Source organism: Aquarana catesbeiana, linkage group LG06 (assembly GCF_042186555.1).
Source record: "Aquarana catesbeiana isolate 2022-GZ linkage group LG06, ASM4218655v1, whole genome shotgun sequence".
Lineage (NCBI taxonomy): Eukaryota > Metazoa > Chordata > Amphibia > Anura > Ranidae > Aquarana > Aquarana catesbeiana.
The window spans coordinates 320649183-320675626 of record NC_133329.1 but is presented as its reverse complement, the minus strand read 5'-3'; the positions used below and the strand labels follow the sequence as shown (position 1 = coordinate 320675626).

Here is a 26444-nt window from a genome sequence, read left to right as displayed (position 1 = left end):
TTTTATTTCATACAGTATCTTTAAAAAGAATTCATATCCCTCGAAATTTTCCACATGTTACATGTTACAACCAAAAACATGAATGTATTTTATTGGGATTTTATGTGATAGACCGACACAAAGTGGCACATAATTGTGAAGTGGAAGGAAAATGATAAATGGATTTCCAAATTTTTTACAAATAAATATCTGAAAAGTGTGGTGTGTATAAATAGTAAATAGAGTCCACCTGTGTGTAATATAATCTCAGTATAAATACAGCTGTTCTGTGAAGCCCTCAAAGGTTTGTTAAAGAACATTAGTGAACAAACAGCATCATGAAGGCCAAGGAACACACCAGACAGGCCAGGGATAAAGTTGTGGAGAAGTTTGAAGCAGGGTTAGGTTATAAAAAAATTTCCCAAGCTTTGAATGTCTCACGGAGCACTGTTCAATGGCACACAGTGGTGGCCAGTGAAAGTTTTTTGTTGGGGGGGACAAACAGTATGCCACCCCCCCCCGGTTGGTCGGTAGCATTTACCCCATCACCAGCCGCTTTCCCTGCGCGGCAGCGGCGGCCTCCCATTCTCCTGCTCTCCATGGGTCATCACGCCAATGGCTGCAGCTTCCGTTTCCTCCCTCCTCCTCGGTGGCCAATCGGGAGTCTTCTTTTTTTTGGCCAATTGGAAAACAGGTCTCACACCCGTTTCTGATTGTCCGGATTGAGGATCAGTGTTTCAACAGCGAATTTTCATTCGCTGTTGTAACACACCTGGGTGGGATCGGCGCGCATTCTCTGGGCCCCGAGCCCACCCTATTTTGAAGCCTATTAGAGCCTCTGGCTCTAATCAGGTACTTAAAAAAAACCTGCTGTAATTCATGCGCCCGGTATCCTAAAAGGGGCCGAACGCAGGAACAGGGGGTGGCCGCGGCGGCCGTGGATAGATTCGTGCTGTGCATGAATCTCTCCATTGCATATAGGGGGTGGCGTGGAGAGAGGGGGCGATGCCTGGGCACCCCTAATGGACGGGTTGCCACTGATGGCACAATTGCAAACCTGCCAAGACATGGCCGTCCATGTAAACTGACAGGCCGGTCAAGGAAAGCATTAATCAGAGAAGCAGCCAAGAGGCCCATGGTAACGCTGGAGGAGCTGCAGAGATCTACAGCTCAGGTGGGAGAATCTGTCCACATAACAACTATTAGTCGTGTACTCCACAAATCTGGCCTTTTTGGAAGAGTGGCAAGAAGAAAGTCGTTGTTGAAAGAAAGCCATAAGAAGTCCAGTTTGCAGTTTGCAGGAAGCCATGTGGGGGACACAACAAACATGTGGAAGAAAGTGTTCTGGTCACATGAGACCAAAATTGAACTTTTTTACCTAAAAGCAAAGTGCTATATGTGGTGGAAAACTAACACTGCACATCACCCTGAACACACCATCCCCACCATGAAACATTCTAGTGGCAGCATCATGTTGTGGGGATGCTTTTCTTCAGTAAGGACAGGGAAGCTGGTCAGAGTTAATGGGAAGATGGATGGAGCCAAATACAGGGCAATCTTAGGAGAAACCCTGTAATGCCGCGTACACACGAGCGGACTTCTCGTCGGACTGAACTCCGAAGAATTTTTCAACGGAGTTCTGACGGAGTTCCGCTGAAACGGACTTGCCTACACACAATCCCACCAAAGTCTGATCGTTTCGAACGTGATGACGTATGACCGGACTAGAAAAGGAAGTTCAATAGCCAGTAGCCAATAGCTGCCCTTGCGTCGTTTTTGGTCCGTCGGACTAGCATACAGATGAATGCTTTTTTCCGTCGGAAAGATTTGAAACATTATTTCTAAGGTCCGTCAGATTTTTCGACAAAAAAGGTTCGATGAAGCCCACACACAATCGGAATGTCCGACAGATTCGTTATGTCGGACCTTTTCTGCCGGAAAGTTCGGTTGTGTGTACGCGGCATTGGAGTCTGCAAAAGACTTGAGACTGGGGTGGAGGTTCACCTTCCAGCAGGACAACGACCCTAAACATACAGCCAGAGCTACAGTGGAATGGTTTAGATCAAAACATATTTATCTGTTAGAATGGCCCAGTCAAAGTCCAGACCTAAATCCAATTTAGAATCTGTGGCAAGACTTGAAAATTGCTGTTCACAGACGCTCTCCATCCAATCTGACAGAACTTGAGCTATTTTGCAAAGAAGAATGGGCTAAAAATTCACTCTCTAGATGTACAAGGCTGGTAGAGACATCCCCAAAAGACTTTCAGCTGTAATTGCAGTGAAAGGTGGTTCTACAAAGTATTGACTCAGGGGGCTGAATACAAATGCACCCCACACTTTTCACATATTTATTTTTAAAACATTTTGAAAATCATTTATCATTTTCCTTCCACTTCACAATTATGTGCCATTTTGTGTTGGTCTATCACATAAAATCCCAATAAAATACATTTATGTTTTTGGTTGTAACATGATAAAATGTGGAAAATGTCAAGGGGTGTGAATACTTTTTCAAGGTACTGTCGGAAAGACTTAAAATAAAACTGAAGGCAATACATTCTCTTCATTTTGGATAGGGTAAGGTAAGGCCTCATTCACAGGGGGTGTACAACACCGTACACCCGTATAAGGCCGTGCTCACCCGCATGGGGATGTACCAGTGTTCCTCCATGCATCCCCTTACAGACAGTCCCCATTGATGTCTATTGGGACGCAGCGGCTGAACGGACATAGATGCTCTGTTCCAATATGACATCCATGTGGATGTGGGTCCCTGAAATCACACTGTCTGCATTCAGGGACATGTCCCCTCACACACCAACATCAAATTGAGTGTGTCTGTGCCCGTGCAGCCACTACATCCCAATAGACATCAATGGGGCTGCCCGTACGGGGATGCATGGAATACCTGTACATCCCCCCTTTTTTTTTTAATCTGTGGTGGTGCAAAAACGTAAAAACCATTAAGTGTAGAAAAAACGTGCATATGAAACAAAGGTGTGCACTTAAGAGTGTGCTTTGTCCACCCCCCGAAGGTGTAGGACCTCTCCCTGATACCCCGGGGTGCAAGGCTCCTGACAGGGACATAGGGTTATAATGGTCTGCCAAGCCAAAAGGCCTGGCAGACCCCTTTCTTCTAGGTCAGCCAAAGCTGACCATCAAATACTAAGTCAAGGTGCTCTCCTCAGGGGCAGGAGAGGAAGGAACCTGAGGGCCACACATCCTCCCCCTAGACATCAGGGCAAGCCCGTGGACTCGCACCCCGTCATCTTAGTGAGAAAAAAAACACACAAAAGTGAAAGACAAACAGTGGTGAAAAAAGAAATAAACAACTGTACATTCCCATGCTGGTGAACACAGCCCTGCAGGGTGTACAGTGTTATAAGCCCAGTGTGAATGAGGCCTAATGCCGCGTACACACGGTCGGACTTTTCGTCTACAAAAGTCCAACGGACGCTGACGGACTAAAGCTGGCTGGTAATCCGATCGTGTGTGGGCTTCTCCGGACTTTCAACGGACTTTTTCAGCCTCAAATCCGACGGACTTTAGATTTGAAACATGCTTCAAATCTTTCCGACGGACTCGAGTCTGGTCGAAAAATCCGCTCGTCTGTATGCTAGTCTGATGGACAAAAACCCACGCTAGGGCAGCTATTGGCTACTGGCTATCAACTTCCTTATTTTAGTCCGGTGTACGTCATCACGTAAGAATTCGACGGACTTTTGTGTGATCGTGTGTAGGCAAGTCTGTTCGTTAGAAAGTCCGCCGCAAGTCCGTCGAAAGTCCGTCGAAAGTCTGTCGGACAGGCTGTCGGACTTTTGTAGCTGAAAAGTCCGACCGTGTGTACGCGGCATTAGAGAGGTTTATAACCCGTATCCCCCATTGGGGAGATTTCCCCTCACTTCCTGATCCTCCCATAGTTGCAACAGGAAGCGATAGGGAATCCCTGGGAGTCACCAGAACATGGGGCTCTATTGGAAAATTCTCTTCTATGAGCACTCTGAATTTGGGGTTTTCACTTTCAGTAATGGTGTCACCAGGACAAATAGGGGGTGAATGTCTTTAACGGGGACACAGACCTCAATGAAAGCTGACAGGGGGGCTCTACTGTATACAGAACTAAAACAAAGTTGTATTTGGATACTATCAGGATGGTCTGTGTGGCTGTATGAGGTAACAGTGGAGGACACACAGCTCACACTCCTCTCAGCTCTGTATACAATGGACGGGAAGCTATGACTTGTATAGGGGAGGTGTATGGGAGGGACGAGCACCACCCAGCGGTGGGCAGGAAGGAGCGCACGTCCGGAGGGAGGCCGGGGATGCCGCCCATAGTATAACCCTGGGAAGGGAAGCGGAGAGAATGTAGCGAGCTGTACACTATAACAAAGTAACTTTTACAGGCATGGAGTGAGCGGGCTGTCCCGGGCTCGGTGTGCGGACTGGTCGGGGCGGGGACGGCGCTCACCGGGCGGACTTGTCTTCTTGTGTGATAGTTGAGGCGGTCGGAGGAGCTCAGTCCGGAGATCCCAGCATGGAGGAGGCTCAGGCCAGGGAATTGGTGGCCAAGAAGAGGTTGGCCTGGGCCAAGAGCAGAGATTCATGGCAGGCGTCCGAGGCGGGAGACGAGGTCCCGGGGGAGACCACCAACAACCCCACCAACAAGCCGGGGGACAGAGCAGGTCAGTGCCGGGACCCTCACCTCTGATAATATGGGGGGACCCTCACCTCTGATAATATGGGGGACCCTCACCTCTGATAATATGGGGGGACCCTCACCTCTGATAATATGGGGGGACCCTCACCTCTGATAATATGGGGGGACCCTCACCTCTGATAATATGGGGGGACCCTCACCTCTGATAATATGGGGGGCCCTCACCTCTGATAATATGGGGGGACCCTCACCTCTGATAATATGGGGGACCCTCACCTCTGATAATATGGGGGACCCTCACCTCTGATAATATGGGGGGACCCTCACCTCTGATAATATGGGGGGACCCTCACCTCTGATAATATGGGGGGACCCTCACCTCTGATAATATGGGGGGCCCTCACCTCTGATAATATGGGGGGACCCTCACCTCTGATAATATGGGGGGACCCTCACCTCTGATAATATGGGGGGACCCTCACCTCTGATAATATGGGGGGACCCTCACCTCTGATAATATGGGGGGACCCTCACCTCTGATAATATGGGGGGACCCTCACCTCTGATAATATGGGGGGACCCTCACCTCTGATAATATGGGGGGACCCTCACCTCTGATAATATGGGGGGACCCTCACCTCTGATAATATGGGGGGACCCTCACCTCTGATAATATGGGGGGACCCTCACCTCTGATAATATGGGGGGACCCTCACCTCTGATAATATGGGGGACCCTCACCTCTGATAATATGGGGGGACCCTCACCTCTGATAATATGGGGGGACCCTCACCTCTGATAATATGGGGGGACCCTCACCTCTGATAATATGGGGGACCCTCACCTCTGATAATATGGGGGACCCTCACCTCTGATAATATGGGGGGGCCCTCACCTCTGATAATATGGGGGGGGGGACCCTCACCTCTGATAATGGGGGGGGGGGCCTCACCTCTGATAATGGGGGGGGGCCCTCACCTCTGATAATGGGGGGGCCCTCACCCACCTCTGATAATGGGGGGCTCTAGAGACCATACAGCTCACCATCATTACTGATGATGGCCATGCATGTATTAATCCCAGAGATCGCTTACTGCCCATCAACCCCTGATCATACACATATCTGTCTCATCCTACTACCTACCATTGGGTCACTACTGTGCCTGAGACTGATTACCTATTGCTACCCCATCTTATGGTGACCGTCCACCTACCTATCACTACCTGATATTATGGTGACCATCTACATAGCTGATCTTATAGTAGTTGTCCACCTACCTATCCTACCCGATCTTATGGTAGTTGTCCACCTTCCTATCCTACCCGATCTTATGGTAGCTGTCCACCTTCCTATCCTACCCGATCTTATGGTAGCTGTCCACCTACCTATCCTACCCGATCTTATGGTAGTTGTCCACCTACCTATCCTACCCGATCTTATGGTAGTTGTCCACCTACCTATCCTACCCGATCTTATGGTAGTTGTCCACCTACCTATCCTACCCGATCTTATGGTAGTTGTCCACCTACCTATCCTACCCGATCTTATGGTAGTTGTCCACCTACCTATCCTACCCGATCTTATGGTAGTTGTCCACCTACCTATCCTACCCGATCTTATGGTAGTTGTCCACCTACCTATCCTACCCGATCTTATGGTAGTTGTCCACCTACCTATCCTACCCGATCTTATGGTAGTTGTCCACCTACCTCTCCTACCCGATCTTATGGTAGTTGTCCACCTACCTATCCTACCCGATCTTATGGTAGTTGTCCACCTACCTATCCTACCCGATCTTATGGTAGTTGTCCACCTACCTATCCTACCCGATCTTATGGTAGTTGTCCACCTACCTATCCTACCCGATCTTATGGTAGTTGTCCACCTACCTATCCTATTATGGTAGTTGTCCACCTACCTATCCTACCCGATTTTATGGTAGTTGTCCACCTACCTATCCTACCCGATTTTATGGTAGTTGTCCACCTACCTGTCCTACCCGATCTTATGGTGGCCCTCCACCTACCTATCACTAACCGATCTTGTGGTGGCTGTCCACCTATCGCTCACCGATCTTGTGGGGGCCACCTGCATACTTATCACTACCTGTTCCTATGGTGGCTATCCACATACCCTATCTAACATGGCCATAGATGGATCAAAATTGGTCCTGTTTAGCAGGGACCGGGCAAATTTTGATCCATATGTGGGCAGGTAGGTTGTATAGAAGACAAACTTCTGTACAACTAGCCTGTTGGGTTTTTCCCAATCACCTGTTTCCACTAACTATAGCCGGCCACATTGATCAGTTTATTCTGACAGCAGGGAGTCTTTTCTTTGTCAGAATACAATAACTCAACAGGAAAGATTCTCCCATCCACAAGAGTGTGCATGGGGGGGGATTGGGCCATTTTTATTTATTTTTTGTTCAAACCGCAGCTTGAATGGGAAAAGAAAAAGACAAATGTATGGGCTGCCTTACACATGATGCATTGATTATTAACCAGTCTTGTTCAATATCACGGCCAAATGTAGAGATCGTTGGCTGCCTATCACCACCTGATCTTACACATATCAACATCAATGTTCAAAGAACCGATCCATTCAAGGTTATGGTTGAGTCCAGAGTTCGTTGAATACCTATCACGACCAGATCTTATGGTGCCCGTCCACATACCTGTCGCGACCAGATCTTATGGTGCCCATCCACATACCTGTCGCGACCAGATCTTATGGTGCCCGTCCACATAACTGTTGCAACCAGATCTTATGGTGCTCGCCCACATACCTGTCACGACCAGATTTTATGGTGGCCGTCCACATAACTGTCGCGACCAGATCTTATGGTGCCCGTCTACATACCTGTTGTGACCAGATCTTATGGTGCCCGTCTACATACCTGTCACTACCAGATCTTATGGTGCCCGTCTACATACCTGTCACTACCAGATCTTATGGTGCCCGTCTACATACCTGTCACTACCAGATCTTATGGTGCCCGTCTACATACCTGTCACTACCAGATCTTATGGTGCCCGTCTACATACTTGTCACTACCAGATCTTATGGTGCCCGTCTACATACCTGTCACTACCAGATCTTATGGTGCCCGTTTACATACCTGTCACTACCAGATCTTCTTCTACATGATTCATTGATCAGTGAACAATCTGGTTCAATACTGTGGTTAAATCTAGAGATCATTAAATACCCATAAATACCTGATCTTACACATATCGATCTTGCTGTAGAATGAACCGATCCATTCAGTGTTATGGTTGAGTCCAGAGATTGATTACCTATCACTACCTGATCTAACATGTGAGCCATTGATCAGGGAACATACTAGATCAATGCTATAGTCAAATCCAGAGGCTGTTGAATATTTATCACTACCTGATCTTATGCTGGCCATGTGTAAAATTATTATTATATAAGATCATACAGTCAATTGTTTTTAATGTCAAAGATCAAAATACAATCGGTAGAGCAAAAAAGATCTACTTTCCTCCCATACCTGTCAAAAGTTTTGATGCAATCAGTTTTGCCTAAAATTGATAGATGGCACAGTATGTTGTTGAGGGGTGTGTGTGTGTGTGTGTGTGTGTGTGTGTTTTTTTTATTTTTTTTTCTAATTCTGTGAACAATCATTTGATTAGATGTTTGCCCACCATTACGCATATCGCCGTCACTGTCCAGTGATCAGTTTGGTTCAGTATTCTGGTCAAATCCATAGATTGTTAAATGCTTTTTACCAACTGATCTTTTTCTATGTATCAATCTCATTGTTCAATGTTGTGGTGGAATTCAGGGATTGTTGAATCGTTCTCACTGCTTGATTTAATACATATCACAGTTGTTGTTTAATATTCTGGCCAAATCTAGAAATTGTTGAATACCAATCACTACATGGTTTTATATGTATCAGCCCCATTGTAAATATTGTGGTTGAATCCAGAAATTGTTGAATGTTATTACAATCACATCATCCATTGAACAGTCTGGTTCACTATCATGGTGACATGTAGTGCTTGTAGAATACGTATCACTACATGATCCTGCATGTATTCATTTCAATATGCGATGAATCAGTATTGTGGTTGAATCTAGGATCAAAGCTGCCTATACACACATAGATTACCTGTGCTCAGCCTGTGGGTTGAATGAAAGAAATCCTGCAGATTCCTCCATCCACGCTATACAGCAGGAATGCACAAATCTCCCATTGCCAGTATTGTATTCTGACAGATGGCACCAAACAGTGACTGTATCCGACTGTTCGGCTGAGAATTTTCCGCCCATCTCGTTCAACAATAGTCAATCTGGGAGGTTCTGACAGGGCAATCCATGGGAGGACTTTCAAGCCGATTTAGCTGGAATTGTATAAACTGATTTATACAAGATTCAAGTTTTGGGATAACATCGGTTCCTTTTTGTAAGACTTCATACATTTCTGAAATTTAGTGATGCACCGAAATAAAATTTTGGTACCGAAAATTCAGGATGCTCTTGGCTGAAACTGAAATTGACATTTAAAAGAAAAAAATATATATCTTTTTGTAAATAATTGTATTGTAATCGACTTTTCAATTTAATAGGAATTTAGATTAATATGAATTTGTTGGCCATTATCGGCACCTTTTGGTGTTATAAATCCTGCTTGCTGCATTTTTGGTGCATATTTGGCAAACCACACCAAAATTGCACCTCCCCAGTGAAGCGCAGCAAGAACGCATCAAAAATGCACCCGTTGTAGTTTTGATGCATTTCTTGAGTTACAGGACCTATAAAAAGCACACCATAAGCAAATGGTAAAATCATGTCAAAATCTTTTTTTTTTTTTTTTTGGCACATCGCTGAAAACCCTATTTTCGGCAGCTGAAATTTCAGCACATTTGAAATGGTTCGAAAATCCACATGTTTCCACACTGGATTACCGGGAGAAACAATCACCTAGAATTACTTAACCACTTGCTACCAGTTTTTACATTTCAGCGCTGTCACACTTTGAATGACAGTTGAGTGGTCAGGCTACACTGTACTCAAATGAAATCATTTTTTTTTCACACAAATAGAGCTTACTTTTGGTGGTATTTAATCACCACTTGGGTTTTTATTTTTTGCTAAACAAACAAACAAAATAAGAAAATTAAAAAAAAAACATGTTTGATATAAAATTTTGCAAACGGGTAATTTTTCTCCTTCATTGATATTCGCTGATGAGGCTGCACTGATGGGCACTGGTAGGTGGTATTGATAGGCAGCACTGGTGATGAGGCACTGATTGTCACCTATAAATGTAACCATTGTGGGCACTGGTGGGTGGCGCTGGTGGGCACAGAAGCCTCTGCAGAGGCTCTCCACGATCTGGACTGATGTCCCTCTCACAGCCTCCGGTGATCGGCTTTTTTTTTTCCCCTCATGCTACCAGCGTGAGTAGAAAAAAAATAGCCGATTACCGGCTCTGTTTACGTCACCTGATCAGCTGTCATTGGCTGACAGCTGATCACGTGGTAAGGGGTCGGGATTGATCCTTTACTCCGATCTGTGATCAGCTGAGTCTCATAGACTCACTGATCACATAGCGCACCGTGTGCCCTGCAGGGGGTGCGCAGGCCGCTCAAGCATGGGAGGACGTCTATGGACGCCCTCCCGGCAAATTAGGTGAGGAGATTGTGACCGCAGCCAATTTGCAATAGTGTGAACCCAACCTTATAGGTAAAGGCTATTGTAAGAGATCAGAGTTTAGAGGTGTCATTGGGGTAACTTAGGCAGGCCATAGATGGTGTAATTTTCTTTCCTGCAACCACAGGTTGCAAGAAAGAAAATCACTAGATTACCCCATCAACACAGTCAGTGTTGATGGGAGGGATCCCTCCCACAGAGCTGTGGTGTTTTTCCGATGGAGGGGAGCCGTCCAGGCCAGGAGAACACTGATTATTGCTGGCGACTATAGCCACTGGCAATAATCACTTGAAAAATGTTAGTCGATTGATCAACTATGCTACAATTGGCCTACCCATACATGGGACTGGCCGAGATTCAAAGCATGTATGGCCGGCTTAACTCTCAGATCGGGATTCCAGGCACCGCTCTCACCTCTGATGACAGTCCTTTGGAAATGGCCATAAATGCAATGTCTTTTTTTAAATATTCTATTTCATTGCTGCTGCTTGTAACTGTAAGTCCTGCAAGCAGCATCTTTGAGGCGCTGTAGGAGCGGTAATCAATGGGCAGCGGCGCTTTGCGGGCCTGTTTAACCCTTTTTTCGGCTGTTAGTAGGGGTTAAAAGCGCCCTGCTAGCGGCCAAAAAATGCAGCAAAAACAACGGTAAAGCGCCGCTAAAAATAGCGACGCTTTACCGCCGACGCCCGCCCCATTGTAAAAGTGCCCTAAAGCAGAACTAAACCTGACTTATGAGCAGGCAGCTTTTTATTGCAGAAGAGGTATGCTATGTCCCTTCTGCAGTGTCATACACTTGCCTACCTGCTTTCAGTCTTCTATTGAGTATACACTGAGCTCCACATGTGCAGCTCCAGCATGTATTCCTGACAATCTCTGGTGGTGTCGGAATGACTGACTCCTGTGTGCATACGAGTGAATCAAGAAGCACCTTGAAGTAGCCTGAGAGAGCTTGACAGCAGCCAGTAAGGAATTTAACCGCCTGATCTCTGCCTTCTAGCGATTAGTATTTTTGGGAGTTTAGTTCTGCTTAGACCCCTTTCACGCAGGCTTTCTGATCAGATCCACATAAACAGAGCCTTCATTCACTCCTATGGAGCAGGTGGACATGTCCGCAGACACCCTCTGTTATCCGATCCTGTCTGTGAAATCCAGATGGATGGTGACCCTACTTTCCATCCGTCTGGCAGTTCGGATGGGATCAGGTGAAAACAGACAGGCAGTCACTGTTTTCCTCCAAAGAGGAGAGAGGGGCTCTGACATGTCCGTCTCTGCACAGTGATTGTAGACGGACCTGTCATCCGCCTGCTCAGCGGGGATCGGCGGAGCGATTCCCTGCTGTGCAAAGCACAGTCCGCCGGGCGGACCATCCGTATGAAAGGACCCTTACAGGGGAAGATTTACTAAATCTAGTACACTCAGAATCTGGTGCAGCTGTGCATGGTAGCCAATCCGCTTCTGACTTCAGCTTGTTCAATTTTAAGCTTTGAGAATAAAATCTGGAAGCTGATTGGTTACTATGCAGAGCTGCATCAGATTTTGCACCATGCAGTTTTAGTAAATAACCCCCTAAGTTAGCAAACAAAGGGTATCACCCTCTGCTTGATCAAATCTAGTGATAATTATCAGCATTTTGGTCTTATATGTATCACTGTTGGATCAATAGACGGTTTCAATCCTACAATCAAACCTAGGCAATCTTGTTTAGTTCTAGATCGATTTGCTTTTGACCCATTTTGATGGGTCAAATTTAAGGGCAAACATGATTTGGAAATCCAAAGTTTTCAACCCGGTTTATAGTGCATGGAGCGATCAAGCATCCACAATCATGACCGAATTGAAAACTCTTGATTTTTTTTTTTTTTTTTTTTTTTTTTTTTTTTAGGTTTTTCCAATGATTGTTTGACATTAGAATAGAGGGGATTAAAGGCGCTTTTGTTGTCCAAAACTCCTTTTTTCTTTTTTTTTTTTTTTTTAATTTTTCTTTTTAACACAGCAATGCTTACATGCATGAGTTTGAACATAAATGGGTGTGTTTGACCAGTTTTGCTTGCAATGGAAATGCATTGCAAGAAGATGTGCTTGGTCCAAGAATACGCAGTGCATGTCAATCTCGGCTTCAGAATGGTCACCCACACTACACCATTGAAGTGAGCTGGAATGTGCAGAAGTGGGCTTCAAACACAGGAAAACAATGGGGGTTATTCACGAAAGGTAAATCCACTTTGCACTACAAGTGCAAAGTGCACTTGAAATTGCACTGAAAGTGCACTTGGAAGTGCAGTCGCTGTAAATCTGAGGGGTAGATCTGAAATGAGGGGATTTTTTCATCCAATCATGTGCAAACAAAAATGCTGTTTTTTTTTTTTTTTTTTTATTTTCCTTGCATGTCCCCCTCGGATCTACAGCGACTGCACCTCCAAGTGCAATTTCAAGTGCACTTTGCACTTGTAGTGCAAAGTGGATTTGCCTTTCGTAAATAACCCCCAATGTCCATCTACATGGGTTATAATGCAGGCACATACTGCAAATCCCAATGGTGTTGCATGAAAAATCAACTATTTTATGTCCATGTGCTGGTATATTTGTTTCTCAGTAGCTGGGGATTCAGTTCTGTTGTCTGTGGGTATTTGCTCAAGGAGTAGTTTATTTTTCTTACCAATAGTTCAGGATGCTAATTTTAAAGTTTAACCAAATCATCTCAAGCTCTGGGCATTTAGACCAATCATGGCTCTTTGTGCGCTCAGGAGGCACAGGTACAGCTGCCAGCCCCACCATTAGGACCCTATACATTCAGGGATGTATACTTGGGACACAGAATACCTATATTCTGGGCACATGTCTTTGGATGCGTACAAACCTGAACACAAATACCACTCAGTACAGTATCCAGCTGCAGTGTATTTCAGCCTGTCGTTGTCATAGAATTTGCCAGGCTGCAAGCAGCGGGGTTGGACTCTGCACCTGTGCCTCCTCAGTATAGGAAAATGCTGGGATTGGATGCACAGGGGATAAGCTGTCAGTGTCCCGGGACCTCAGGGCTCCTGGCTCTCTAGCCTAAAGCAGATGCATTAGTGTGCTCTGTATGAATCCAGTACATAACTCACATTGATGCATGCCAGGTGCTCTTAGTAGTGTGGAAGCAGTTCCAGAATTGTTTATGCTGGATAGTTTTATCCAAAATGATTTGTCAAACGCTTTATATGCTTTCATAAATTATGTAGGTAGATGATGTTTGACCCACTGTCACCCCTGGAAATTGGTGTAATGGTTATGCCTTTAATTACTGAAGTTATAGGTTTGTGATCTGATGCAATATATTTCAGTGTTTGTTTAATAAAAATAGTACCAGCTTCTTTCTAAATGGGGAAGAGGAACGAAAAAAAAAAAAAAAAGCAATATAAAGCTATTGTGTATTGCGTGCAAACAGTGATCGAGGTCTAACCCCTGACATAAAACAGAGCATGGAGGTGATTTAAAGCCAGCCATACATGGTTCGCAGTTTGTCCAGCTCAGCAGGGACTGGCCAAATTTCAGTCTATATATGGGAAGGGTGGTTGTACATAAGTGGATTTACTAAACGACTTCTGTACAACTGCCCCATAGAAATTTTCCAGTTGAGCAGTGCTGCCAGCTATTGATCAGTGTATTCTGATGCCAGGTAAGGCTCCCCAGTATACAAAGGCACACCGGGAGGATTCCCTCATCTACCTTTTTTAAATGGATGAGGTTTTGTTCAACCCCCTGATTTAACAACAAAAAAAAAATCATATATTGCCAGCCTAACTAACAAAGGTCAGCAAAAACGTTTTATTTTTTTTCTCCACTGGGGGACGCTTTTCAGAGGGACGGCAATGACAGCTGCAAGTGTACGCAAGCCCTTAGAGCACATGTGTCAAACACAAGGCCCGTGGGCCGAATCTGGCCCACCAGGCCAATTCAGGTGGCCTCTTGCACCTCTTCTGTAGCTGTGGCACCCCCTTCATTTCCATCCCCACCTTGCAGTCAGCAGAAGAGAGGAGGACAGAACTCCTCTGCCAGATCCTACATTTCTCTATGCAGCCACAGAGAGGCTCCTCTCTTTCCCCCGTCTCAGAAGTTAGCAGCAGAGAGGACAGAACTCCTCCTACAGATCCTGCACATCTCTGTGCAGCTGCAACACCCCCTTGCCTCTGCCTCCCCTGTTCTTAGCATTTAGCCATCTCCGGCAGCTGACTCCAGCCCTCCTCCTGATCCTGCACTTTCTGCTTTCTAGCTCTGCCCTCAGTTTCTTACTGACAACAGCACAAGGTAAAGGGGGTGCACTGTGATGTAAAGGAGGATGGGTGACTCTTGACTTCTGATGGTGGGGGCAGTGGGGTGCTCTGGACATCCAGTCTTGCAGACACAGCTGACCTTTGAGAGCAACCATAATGCTGATGCGGCCTGCGATGGAATAGACTTTGACACCCCTGCCTTAGAGGGTACTTTTTTACAGGCAGTTACATTGCTAGTGTTTAGGAATAGTATTCCAAGATATTGTCAAAGTGGCCAAATTGATCAGGCTAGAAGACACAACTGAGGCTCTAGGTTGAGGGTGTAAGTGCAATTTGAAATGTGGGGATGTGAAGCTTGTAAGAGAATTTAAGAAAAAGACTGGTTGATAAGGGGGATAAAAGAGATGTGTATGGGCTATGGGATGTGTAGCTTGCCAGGGATCTAGGCATAGGGGTTGATTTACTACAACTGGAGAAGGCAAAATCTGGTGCAGCTCTGCATTGAAACCAATTGGCTTCCAGGTTTTTATGTCAAAGCTTAGATTGGTTACCATGCACATCTGCATCAGATTTTGCATTCTCCAGTTTTAGTAAATCAACCCCAAAATTTGTTGAAAATACTGCAAATACCTCTCAAATTCAAGGAGGTAGGCAATGATCAAAGTCTGGAGGATGGAAGATTTCCATCCACGGTGACCAAACTCATTTGAATTTAGGCATGGGGGGGTCCCTCAATTTTGCTGTGAAGTTGTAATGATTTTACATCAGTTTTAGGCTTTTATTTTCCTATGCAGCTTTAAAATGATACACAACACTAATATATGTATACAATCTTTTGTTCTACAAACATTTAATATGTTATGAAAGTTTACAGAAGACTAGCTAAAGAGTTGGTACTGCGGGACCACCTGCTTTGCAGCTCCCTTTGGTAAGGAATGAGGCACTGCTGTGATGACTCCTGTTGAGTTCTGTAAGGCTGCATTCACATGAGCAATAGGATGCTTACCAGCAGGGAAACGTATGTGCAAACAACTGTGAGTGCAGGCAGACTAGTGCTCTGTACAAATTAATGCCCAGTGTGGCTTCCGTTCAGCAAACGGTTATGGACGCACACAAATTGGAACGCAATTAGTCAGCGCTCCTGTGGATTGATGATTAACAAGAAGGGAACGGTGCCAACATGGTAATCGAATGAACTAATCATAAACCAGTGCTGCACCTAGAATTAGTGTGATACTAATAACAATAGAATAAATGAAAAAAGGGCGCTAACTGATCAATCCAGTGATAAATTAATAATTTCATTAAAAATTCCAAAACATCAGTGTATATTCAAAATAAATGTCCAAAAATGTGAGAGATCAAAAAGATTGAATAGAAAAAATGCTAAAACGAAAAATTGAAAAAAAATATATGAATGACAGTCCAATGTATAAACTCCAACACCGTGATTCAGTGAAATAAAGTGCTTCATTAACCAAAGAAGTAGTGGTCCACCCAAAGTGAGATAAACAAATGAGCTCACCAGATAAATTCGACCAGCAAGTGACCATCAAGCATGTATAAGATAAATGTGAATTCCCTTCAATTGATAGGTATAATCGCCACAATGTAAGATTTGGCTTCTCTTCCTATCAAAGGCTCTGCAAGGATGGCTCCAGCAAATGAGCCACAAAGAGGCAGGTGATGGTGTAATACTGCTTTATTTAAAAATGATATGTGCTGCACTTGCATCTAATGCAGTCCTAGTAAGTCATCAGCACGTTTGCAGCTCTGGGGTCTGAAATTGGATCCGTCCGCTCTATGGCGTGCGTTTCAGATAGCCCAGCTTAAGTAAAGAGCTCCTGTGGGTGTGCGTCTCAAGCCTCTCTTCTATGCATTTCACGCATGCGCGCGTCAGGAAGTTGGTACTGCAGGACCACCTGCCTGCTTTGCAGCTCCCTTTGTCTGATAAGGGATGAGTCACTGCTGTGATGACTCCTGTTGAGTTCTCTAAGGCTGCATTCACATGGGCAATAGGACACTTACCGGCAGGGAAAGTTAAATGCAAACAACCTGTGGTTGCAGGCAGACTAGTGCTCTGTACAAATAACTGGCCAGTGTTGCTGCCGTTTAGCAAATGGTTATGCTTGGTTCTGGACTCTTACAGCTCTGTACGCACACAAATTGGAATGCAACTAGTCAGCACATCTGTGGATTGCATATCTGGCCACACACCAACTGGCCGCAGCTATTTGACCAATTTATATGTGGTCATAGCAAAGAGTGCTGCTGCTTCCAAAGGTAAAGTTTAACTGTCTCTGAATTCAGCACCCTGATTCATGCATTTTCAATAAGCCCTAATGTGTGGTGTGTTTTTTTGTTTTTAGCACAGCTAAAAGCTGAAGTAGCAGAGTATGTTTAAAAGGATATTAGCGCTCCATCTACTGGTTAGATGGAAGACTGCAAACATGCAATATTTCATGTTTACATGACAAAAAATAAAGAATATTATTTTTTTTCTTCTAGAATAAATAGAAAATATGCGCAAGTCCAATATACATTCCTTTTAACATTAGAAAGAACTGCCACATAATATATGGAATCCCTGCGTGACTAATTTTTGCCTTACAATTTTGATGCTTCCCTACTAAGACCTTAATCTCGATTTATACTTCCATTATCTGCATTCATGGTATGTGTTTATTAACATGTACTACCCCATGGACCCCTACCACCTCTAATTTCTTTCTTCCCTATCTATTTTTTCTCCTACCTAATTTTACTCTTTCTTTTATCTCCTACTTTTTTCCCCCCTATTCTCTCTCTCCTCTTTCAATTTACTCTTTTTATATAGTTCTGGTAGCAGAACTTTTATTTCCTCGGTTAACATTATACCAATTGTACATAGTTCCAATATGTAGTATAAGATTTTAGATTCAATAATAAATTACTTCCTTTTTTTATTATTTATTTAAAAACTATACTCTTGAAAAAAAAAAATCTTCATTATTATCTGAGGTCATCTTATATTAACCTGGTCTAAATTGGTTTATCCTCTCTTATATAATGTATGACACAATCTTTTGAGTAGTTGGATCCATGCTAAAATTGTTTTAGTTAAACTACTTTTAGTTTATGTTGGAACTACAACTCAATATTATTACCATATATGCAATCTTTTCTTTTGCTGCCATCATATATGTACATATATATACTAATTGTTAAAATTCAATAAACAAATTTGACAAGAAAGAATTGCCACATGAATGTGCTACATAGATGGCATTCTGCAGCACCAGTGATTACACCATTTGTTTTGTGTTGTGACAGTTTGTGTAGGTTACAGATGTTCTATCCCTGTGTTATTTGGCAAATATTTGAACTGTTTGTTTGTCCTTGCTTAGATGATTTTGTCTCTTGACAATTCTCCCTTGATTCCATTGTACATTGCAGTGTAATTATTCGGGACAATCTTGTGTGCTTACATGAGCAGAAACAGGCTGGTGTAGTAGTTTGTGTGACATGGAGCAACTACAGAAATACAGGACTGACTGTCTTAATGTAGCCAGGTGTAATAAGGTAATTGAGGCAAAGTGTACGGAAGTGGATTGCAACATGTTTCGACTAGTCAAATGACTCAATGTAGGTTGTGAGTATCTAGCAGCGTAGGGAGAGCTGACACACAAGGGCTTGTCGGAGAAGTTAGGAGCCGGGTGCAGTAGTCATAGCAACAAAGCAGAAAATTGTGAGGGCGGGCAGTCAGGCAGCTTCTGTACCATAAAAGTTTGGTAGTGAGAGCTCCCTGGTCCTCTTCACATAGAAAATAGACACTTCATCTGATAATGGCCAGGAAATCAGGCAAGTATGCTCTTCCACCCAGGTTTGTCTGAATGTGTGCTGGCAGGCACAAGAGGAATCAATGTAAAAATGAAAAAAAATATATAATATTAAGGTAAATTTAGGTTGTCAAATGGAAACTTTCTGTTCATGAGGCCCACTCACATCTGTAAACTGCTGTACTGTATGGTAGAATGAATATCACGCAGCAGTAGCAGTGCTTTATTACTAAAGCTTATAGTGGTTTAAAAACGTAGTAATCATGTTTTTGGCTATTAAAGTGTTCCTAAACCCTCAACTGTAAAATCAGTGTATATGCCTTAAAGCATTTCCTTAGGAGGGTGCATGTGATCAGCACAGGGCCAATCCACACCGTCCAGATAGAAGGTCAGGGTTCCTGCAGCCAGAGTAGAATGAAAACTCCTCTTACAAGCTTCAACCAGACACTGATAGAAGTCAAAGGACTCCTATATACTGCTAGTGAGAAAAGGTATTTAGCAGTTTATATTTACTAAAATGAATTGCATTTCCATGTCTTGTGGGAGACCAAATATAGTCAATGCAGGGTCCTGGGTTTAGTAACACTTTAAAGCGAAGTTCCTCTGAAAAAAAATAAGTCAGCACCTACAAATACTGCAGCTGCTGACTTTTAAAATAAGGACACTTACCCGTCCAGGGCGCCCATGATGTCCTCACCCAAAGACGACCTGTCCCTTGGCTCCCGAGTGGAAGCGCCGGCATCTTCTGCCTGGTTCCCTACTGTGCATGTGCGAGTAGCTCTGCACATTCTGAGTGGTCCCTGCTGTCTTCTGGGACCTGTGTGTCTCCCAGAAGACAGCGGGGGGGGGGGATGCAGGAGGGGCCAGACATGACATAGTTCGCCGCAGATACTGCAGCAATCTTTTGCCGGAAGTGGGAGCAAATACATGTATCTGCTCCCCTCCCCCTCCCCAATGAAAGGTGACAAATGTGACACTGGGGGAGGGGAGGAATTCGGACAGCGGACGTTCCATTTTTGGGTGGAACTCCTCTTTAAGTTGAGTTACCAGACCATTAAAAATGAAAGGCTGCCTTGAAGAGAAGCTGAACTCTTGAAACTGTCCAAAAAAGGCGGACAGCTGATCTTTCCTCATTACTGACTCGGCATGCTTTGTTCGTAATGGTGTCTCTATTTGGAGGCGGTCATCTTGGTAGAGGCACAGGACTTTGTTTCCTTAGGCCACTAGCAAGGAGAAGCTGTTGTGGGTAGCACAGTGGTGACCAGGGCCAGGACAAAGGGTGGGCAGAAGGGACGGCTGCCCCAGGCACGGTGAAGTAAGGGGACAAAGAATAAACACAGGGTGGTACAGTTTTAGATCCTTGCACTGAACGACCCAGTCCCGGTACAGGTGGTGACCTCACCAAATCTTTTAACATGATCAGCCAGAAGCAACAGTAGATTTCACTCTATAGATAGATATACAAGCTTCATGGCTGTAGGAGTTCTTGGGCTCCCTCACATACCAGGAAGTACACTGTTGTTTTTATGAAGAAATTCCAGGCAAAAAGTTAATCTTTCAATATACTATACTATACTATTTTTTTTTTTTTTGCTTCTTTTGAAAATTGCAAAAAAAAAAAAAAAAACCCATAATTTTGTTTCTGAGGGAGAAAATTTAGTTTTAAGCGGAGCACAACCAACACTTCCACCTTTTTTATCTGGGCCAGAATGATATCCTCCACTGCCTGATGCCTGTGTCACGAATTCCAGGAGGCTTTAGGGCTGTGTGTAATCTACTGCATGTGCAGTGAAACGTCATCAGGAGGCTAGCTACTAAGACCCGGAAGAGACGCCCAGCTCACACTCATTATTTTAGTGCACATTATTAGCACTATATCAGCAGGCATATTGGAGGGTATCAAATCATCCCACAGCTTCACTCCCTCTACTTCATCAGCCATGGAAGCCACCACCTATGTACACTACCATACATCACCCACATAGTTTAGAGCATGGTGGCTTCCATGGTTGATGCAGGAAAGGGAGTGATGGTCTCTGATACAAGCTGAGTGCTTCAGCGGAGATTGGCACTAGTTGGAAGATGCTGATGGTGAAATGATCTGATACACTCCAGTATACTTGCTGGTATTGTGCTATAGTACACTAAAAAAACTAAGCTTTACTTCCTCTTCAAGCTGGCAATAGATGATGCATCTTCTTTTCCTTCCACCACAGATGGTAGGAAAGAAAATTACTCGGCAATATCTCCCTCTGCACTATTGTATTCTGTCAGTGGGCATCACTGGGAGCATTGCCAGCCTATAATCACTGGCAGTAACAGTATGAAAAAATATTTGACATGCTGGTTGTACCCAAGTTGATCGATCAACTTGGTTACAATCAACTTGCCCATACATGGGTCAAAATTTGTCCAGTCCCTGCTGAAATGCCTCATTTCTATCCATGCCGGCTTTAGGCATATTCAGTTTATCAGAGCTGGATGGTAAAGTATTGCCATTGACAGTAATCACATTGTTTTCAATGTCTTTTTATCGATTTATACAAAATTTCACAATTATACATGATTTTCTATATATCCTTCTTCCCTTATCTGTCTTTCCATATAATACGTTTCGTTCATTTCACATATCCACTCTGTTATCGTCCGTCTTTTTGTACTTCTCCATTTTCGAGCTATTAATGTTCTAGCTGCATTTGTCATATGGTGAAGAATATCCGTTTTAATATCTTTTATTGAGCTTGATATTATAGCTAGTATTGAGATATTTATATTTGGATTCATCTCTACTCCAGACACCTTGTGATAAATCTCGAATATCTTGTTCCAAAAATTCCTCACCAAATGACTACTATACCAGATATGGTCCAGTGTTCCCCTTCCTCCCATACATACAGCAGGTCTCTACATTTCCTTTATTTTATTTAGGGCTACTGGGCTCCAGTACCATCTCATTATAATTTTATAATTTCTTTCTTGATGCTTAATCGCTACAGGTGTTTTATGTATTGTTAAAAATGCTTTTTCCCATTCTGTCTCTGATATTGGGCTTCCTATTTCCTTCTCCCAATTTTTTCATTCCTATCATATCTCTGAGAGATCCATAGGGGAGCAATAAATCATATATTTTAGATTAACTTTTTAATCAGTTTTTGTTTTTATTAATATTTTTTCAAATTTGGTTATTGGCCTATTTATTAAAGATAGTTTTTGTTTCAATAAATGTGTTTAATTGATGGCACTGTAGCCATTTATTTTTATATTTGGGTCCTAGATCCTGTATTCTTGGTAATTTACCATCCACTAGAATCTGAACCAACCTTGCATTCTCCAATATAATCCATTTTAAATAGCTTGTAGTTCCCAGTGCTGGCGGAAATTCTGGATTGGAGAACAGTGGGGTCATAGGTCTGATCATAGTGGAGAGTTTACCCTTCTTTAATACTGCATCCCATATTTTTTATGTGGCTGTTACAAAGATCGTTAATTCTTCTTTTTGTTCCCGGTCTTAAGCATGGTTTTATCCATGGGAGGGATTTGAGTTGTACTCCTATAATATCTTCTTCTAAATTAACCCATTGTTTATCTTCCCTATTGTGATACCAGTCTATAATTATTGTCAGTGATGCCGCTTGTAAATATTTGAAAAAAATCAGGCAATGCTAGTCCTCCATTTTTCTTAGTGCTAATTAAAATTTCTCTTTTTATTCGGGGGGGGGGGGGGGGTTGTGAGCCCAGATAAAACTTCCTATTGCTTTTCTTAATTTTATCATTACAATAATCACATTGTACCCAAGTTGCTCAGTCGATGTAGAACCTGATGGTTACATTTGTTGTGTGGAAAGGTTATGTGAAATGTGGGGATTTATATAATTTGGGGTCTGGATAACTGCCAGGGAAGTAGCCTTTTTAAAAGAAATGATAGCCTGGCATGACCAGTTTATTTTAGCCATTGCTATGTCTGGTCTAAAAAAGAGAAATGCTGAAATGTGATTGGTGTACTGCTTTGTATATTTTTGCTGTCTGCGGAAACTTTCAAATATCTATTACGTTCTAAACTCCTGATAACTTTCTCCTTAAAGCAGCAAATCTCTCAGCTTTTATACGTTTTTCATGTGGTAGTTTTTCCTCTATAATGCAGTTTGATTGTTTTATCGTGTGTGTGGTGTACTTTGTCTTGAACTTTTCTTCTTCCTGTGAGTAGGTTTAGTGATTTTTGGATGGGAACAGTTTATAGAAAGAAAGCCCCGCAGGAATGTTATGCAACTTTAACTGTAGAATTCACTTAGACTATTTAAGCTTCAGACTTGTGACTCCCCCTACTTCGCTCCCTCCCCTTGTCCTTTTCTGTGGTTTTCTGCAAGTTGATATAAACACAATACAATACAATACAATACATGGACTGTACAGCACCTTGCATGGCCTGCTTGTCTGATGCCTCCTTTGGATGTCTGTTGATAATGGATGAAGCAAAGGTCACCTTCAGATGAGGCTCTGTATATGCTATCTTTTGTGTTTTTCTCCTACAATACAAGAAGATGCTTGGCTAACTTCCCCAGTGTAAAAAAAAAAAAACAAAAAAAAAAAAAACAAGCCTGTTACATGTACAATATATCTCCATGAAGGAAAGTGCAAATAAAGAGTGTAGCATAGTTTTCAATCAAAAAATAAAAATAGGATATGAGTTTCCAGTTGAAATCCGAATCGCATAAAAAGCGCATTCATCAGTTCATGGGAATCAAAATCACAAAAAGAAAAAAACACATTTAGCAGTTCCTTTGGTGCATCCCATAAAAGTGAAGAGAGAAAGTGGGAGGATTAGAGGACACTTCCAAACCACCAGTAGTTCCGAAAAGTTGTTAGAGATGTACCCTTACCGGACGCGTTGGACCTCCTATAGCAAGGTCATGCAGGCCTGCAGATATAGCCCTCTGCGGGGACAGATGGATACCGGTACTTGGGTCCACTCGTAAGCGCTGCACACAATGGGAGATGTTTCCAATGCTTCAGCGTCAGGAGGGAGACTCACTCCAGCCAAAGGTGAAATGAAATGGACTTTCTTCCTGGAGTTAGGCAGCTTGTTCCAGCAGTTTTTTTCTACCGTTCAAGGCATCACAAATCCAAAAATATAACTAGTCCATTGGAGAGCGGCAATAGTTTATAAGACGTCGTAAGACATAACAATTTCACTATGGATGGTCACAATGGTCCTCAGACAGTCCAGCGATCTTGGGTTGTTCCAGGTTTTTTTCAGTGTTGGGCAGCTTATGAATGTCTTGTCTTCAATCAGTATTATTCCCAGTGACCATCACACTAATATAACATGAACTGTGTAAAGAGTGATTATTAGCAGTTCCCTGAGACCATAAATATATTTCAAAGGTTAAAAAGATTGAGAAAAGTTGGTAAAAGCTGGCAACTCCTTTCCCCGTCACGGTTTGTCAGTTGGCTATTTAAGCCTCGCGCACACTGGACGTTAAAATAACGTTATAAAAACACCAGTAGCTTTGCAGTGAGTTTTTTATGTTTTTCCGCCTTAGCATTTTTTAGCGTTTTGTTGTTTTTTCTGCAATAAAAAAAAAAAAAAAAAATTTTTATTTCAATAGATCAAAAACATTAAAAAGCTGGTGAGCTGCTTTTACTGGCATTTTTTGGCATTCATCAGCGTTTTTTGACGTTAGAGCATTTTTACAGCTGAAAAACGCCTTTCAGAAACCACTAGTTTTGTGTTTTTTTTTTTTTTTTTTTTTTTTTTTTTTTTTTAAAGCCAAAAAACGCCGCAGCCAAAAACTGCTGATAGCCGTCTATGTGTGCATGGACACATAGGATAACATGATGGGGAGTTTATTGACTGTAGCCAAAAACAGCAGCTGTAAAAACATCCGAAAACGTCCAGTGTTCATGAGGCCTTAATGTCAAGTCATGAAGGACCCTTTTTTTTGTAACAAATATAAAAATGAATATCTGGACCAATCTCCTCCTTTCTGTCCATCCAAGCTGGGGGTCCAACGGGTAACGGCTGCCATGCTGTAACCATCATTTAATGCAGTCAGAAATTCCTCTAAACTTTGATTCAAGCTCTCCACCACCCCAATTCAGGAATGGGACATTTACTAACATACATTGGATAAAAAGAGCTTTATTTTCATTCTTATTTGTATTATTTCTGAAGATCACATCCCGCTGTTTATGACCAATTCTTAGGATCCTAGCATTTGATTGTAAGCGTCTGAGGCATAGGTACCAGTTGGTTCTACGCTCACAATAAAGCGTTGCATACTATAGCATATAGCAATGTATATGTCGAATATGAACGATCTGATTACCGTCATTGCATATAGCAATATCTGTTGCTAAAAGCGATTGTGTATCTTTAAACATTTTGCTGATAAACAACATTTTCTTGAAGGGGTGCAGCTAAATATTATGTACAGGGGCTGACGTAAGCTCCGAGCTCATATAATGTGCATTTGCAGCATATGTCCGCTCGCATGTGGGTGCTTTACACCAATGTTTCTCAACTCCTGTTTTCAGGATTTTCAGATGAAACAATCAAACACCTGTGCAAAATAATGGAAAGCCTGAAAACTTGACCTGTTGGGGGTACTTGAGGACTGGAGTTGAGTAACATTGCTTTACTGCTCTTCCAGTTCACCTTTAACCATTTACCACGCAAGCCAATTCTGACATTTCTGTCCTACATGTAAAACTCCTGATTTTATTGCTAGAATATTACTCAGACCCCCCAAACATTATATATTTTTCTAGTAGAGACCCTACCTAGGGAATAAAATGGCGATCATTGCAATTTTATTTATGTTGCATGGTACTTGCGCAACAATTTTTTAACACTTTTTTAATGAATTAAAAACAAAACACTATTTACCCCAATGTTTTCATATAATGTGAAAGATGATGTTACGCTGAGTAAATAGATACCTAACATGTCACACTTTAAAATTGCGCACGCTTGCGGAATGGCACCAAACTGCGGTACTTAAAAATCTTCATAGGCTAAATGTTTACAGGTTACCAGTTTAGAGTTACAGAGGGGGTCTTGTGCTAGAATTATTCTTACTATAAGGCGATGCCTCACATGTGTGGTTTGAATGCTGTGTACAATTGCGGGTGCAGCCATGTATGCGTTGCTTCTGCATGCGAGCATGAGGGGATAGGGTTTGTTTTTTTTTTTTATTTCCATTACAAGGAATGTAAACATCCCTAGTAATAGGAATAGAGCATGACAGGTCCTCGTTATGGAGAGATGTAGGGTCTAAGTCCCCATATCTCTCCTCTATGCTGAAAAGCCTGAGAAAAAAAAATCGATCTCAGGCTTTCCAGCTAAAAAAAAAAGGCAGTTTACATCTGCCAGTGCCGGAAGTGAGGTCATGACCTCTGAGGGTAGAGATGGCCGGGGACCTCTGTAGCTGCAGGTGTTCTGTCGAGAATGCACCCCATCGAATAGTGCCCACGCATGCGCAGGATGGAGCTGCACTTCAGCTGATTTGCCGATCAGCTGGAGTGACATGGCCAGGGCGCAAGCGCACATCGTAGGAGGCATCTCGATGGGAGATACCGTTTCACGGGCCACAATTGAAACCTAAACAAACAGCGGGGGGAGACTGAGGTTCTCACATTGTACCTCGCTGTTGTGGGGCGGCTTTACAGTGTGCTGATGCTCCGGTTTTCTCTGTGTTACAGGGCGGGTTTGCTGTGTGAATGGGAGGGTTGCAGCACAGACGAAACCAGCTCTTCATCACAGCCACTAGCCGCCTTCCAGCAGCAGTGATGCACAATCTGAGAACTACGGTCTCCCCCGCTGTTTGTATAGGTCTAAATTGTGCCTGTGAAATGGTATCTCCCATCCTACGATGTGCGCATGCGCCCAGGTTACGTCAGCCCAGCTGATCGGCAAATCAGCTGTTGTGCTGTTCCGTACGGCGCATGCGCAGTACATTCTGGGCACTATTCGGTGGGGGGGCACTTCTCGACAGAACGCCGGCATCATCCAGATATCTCCACTTCAAGTCTCCGAGGTCATCTGATGTC

The 26444-nt window shown here is 43.3% G+C and overlaps 1 protein-coding gene across 1 annotated transcript in view; it reads left to right on the top strand.

Moving 5' to 3' along the window:
* The first annotated feature begins 4256 nt into the window (after window positions 1–4256).
* ITPRID2 (ITPR interacting domain containing 2) overlaps window positions 4257–26444 on the top strand; it is a 164698-nt gene continuing 142510 nt past the window's right edge. Inside the window, exon 1 of the mRNA XM_073633744.1 lies at window positions 4257–4663. Coding sequence (XP_073489845.1) covers window positions 4516–4663 — 148 coding nt within the window. The 5' untranslated portion in view covers window positions 4257–4515. The remainder of the gene's footprint in view (window positions 4664–26444) is intronic.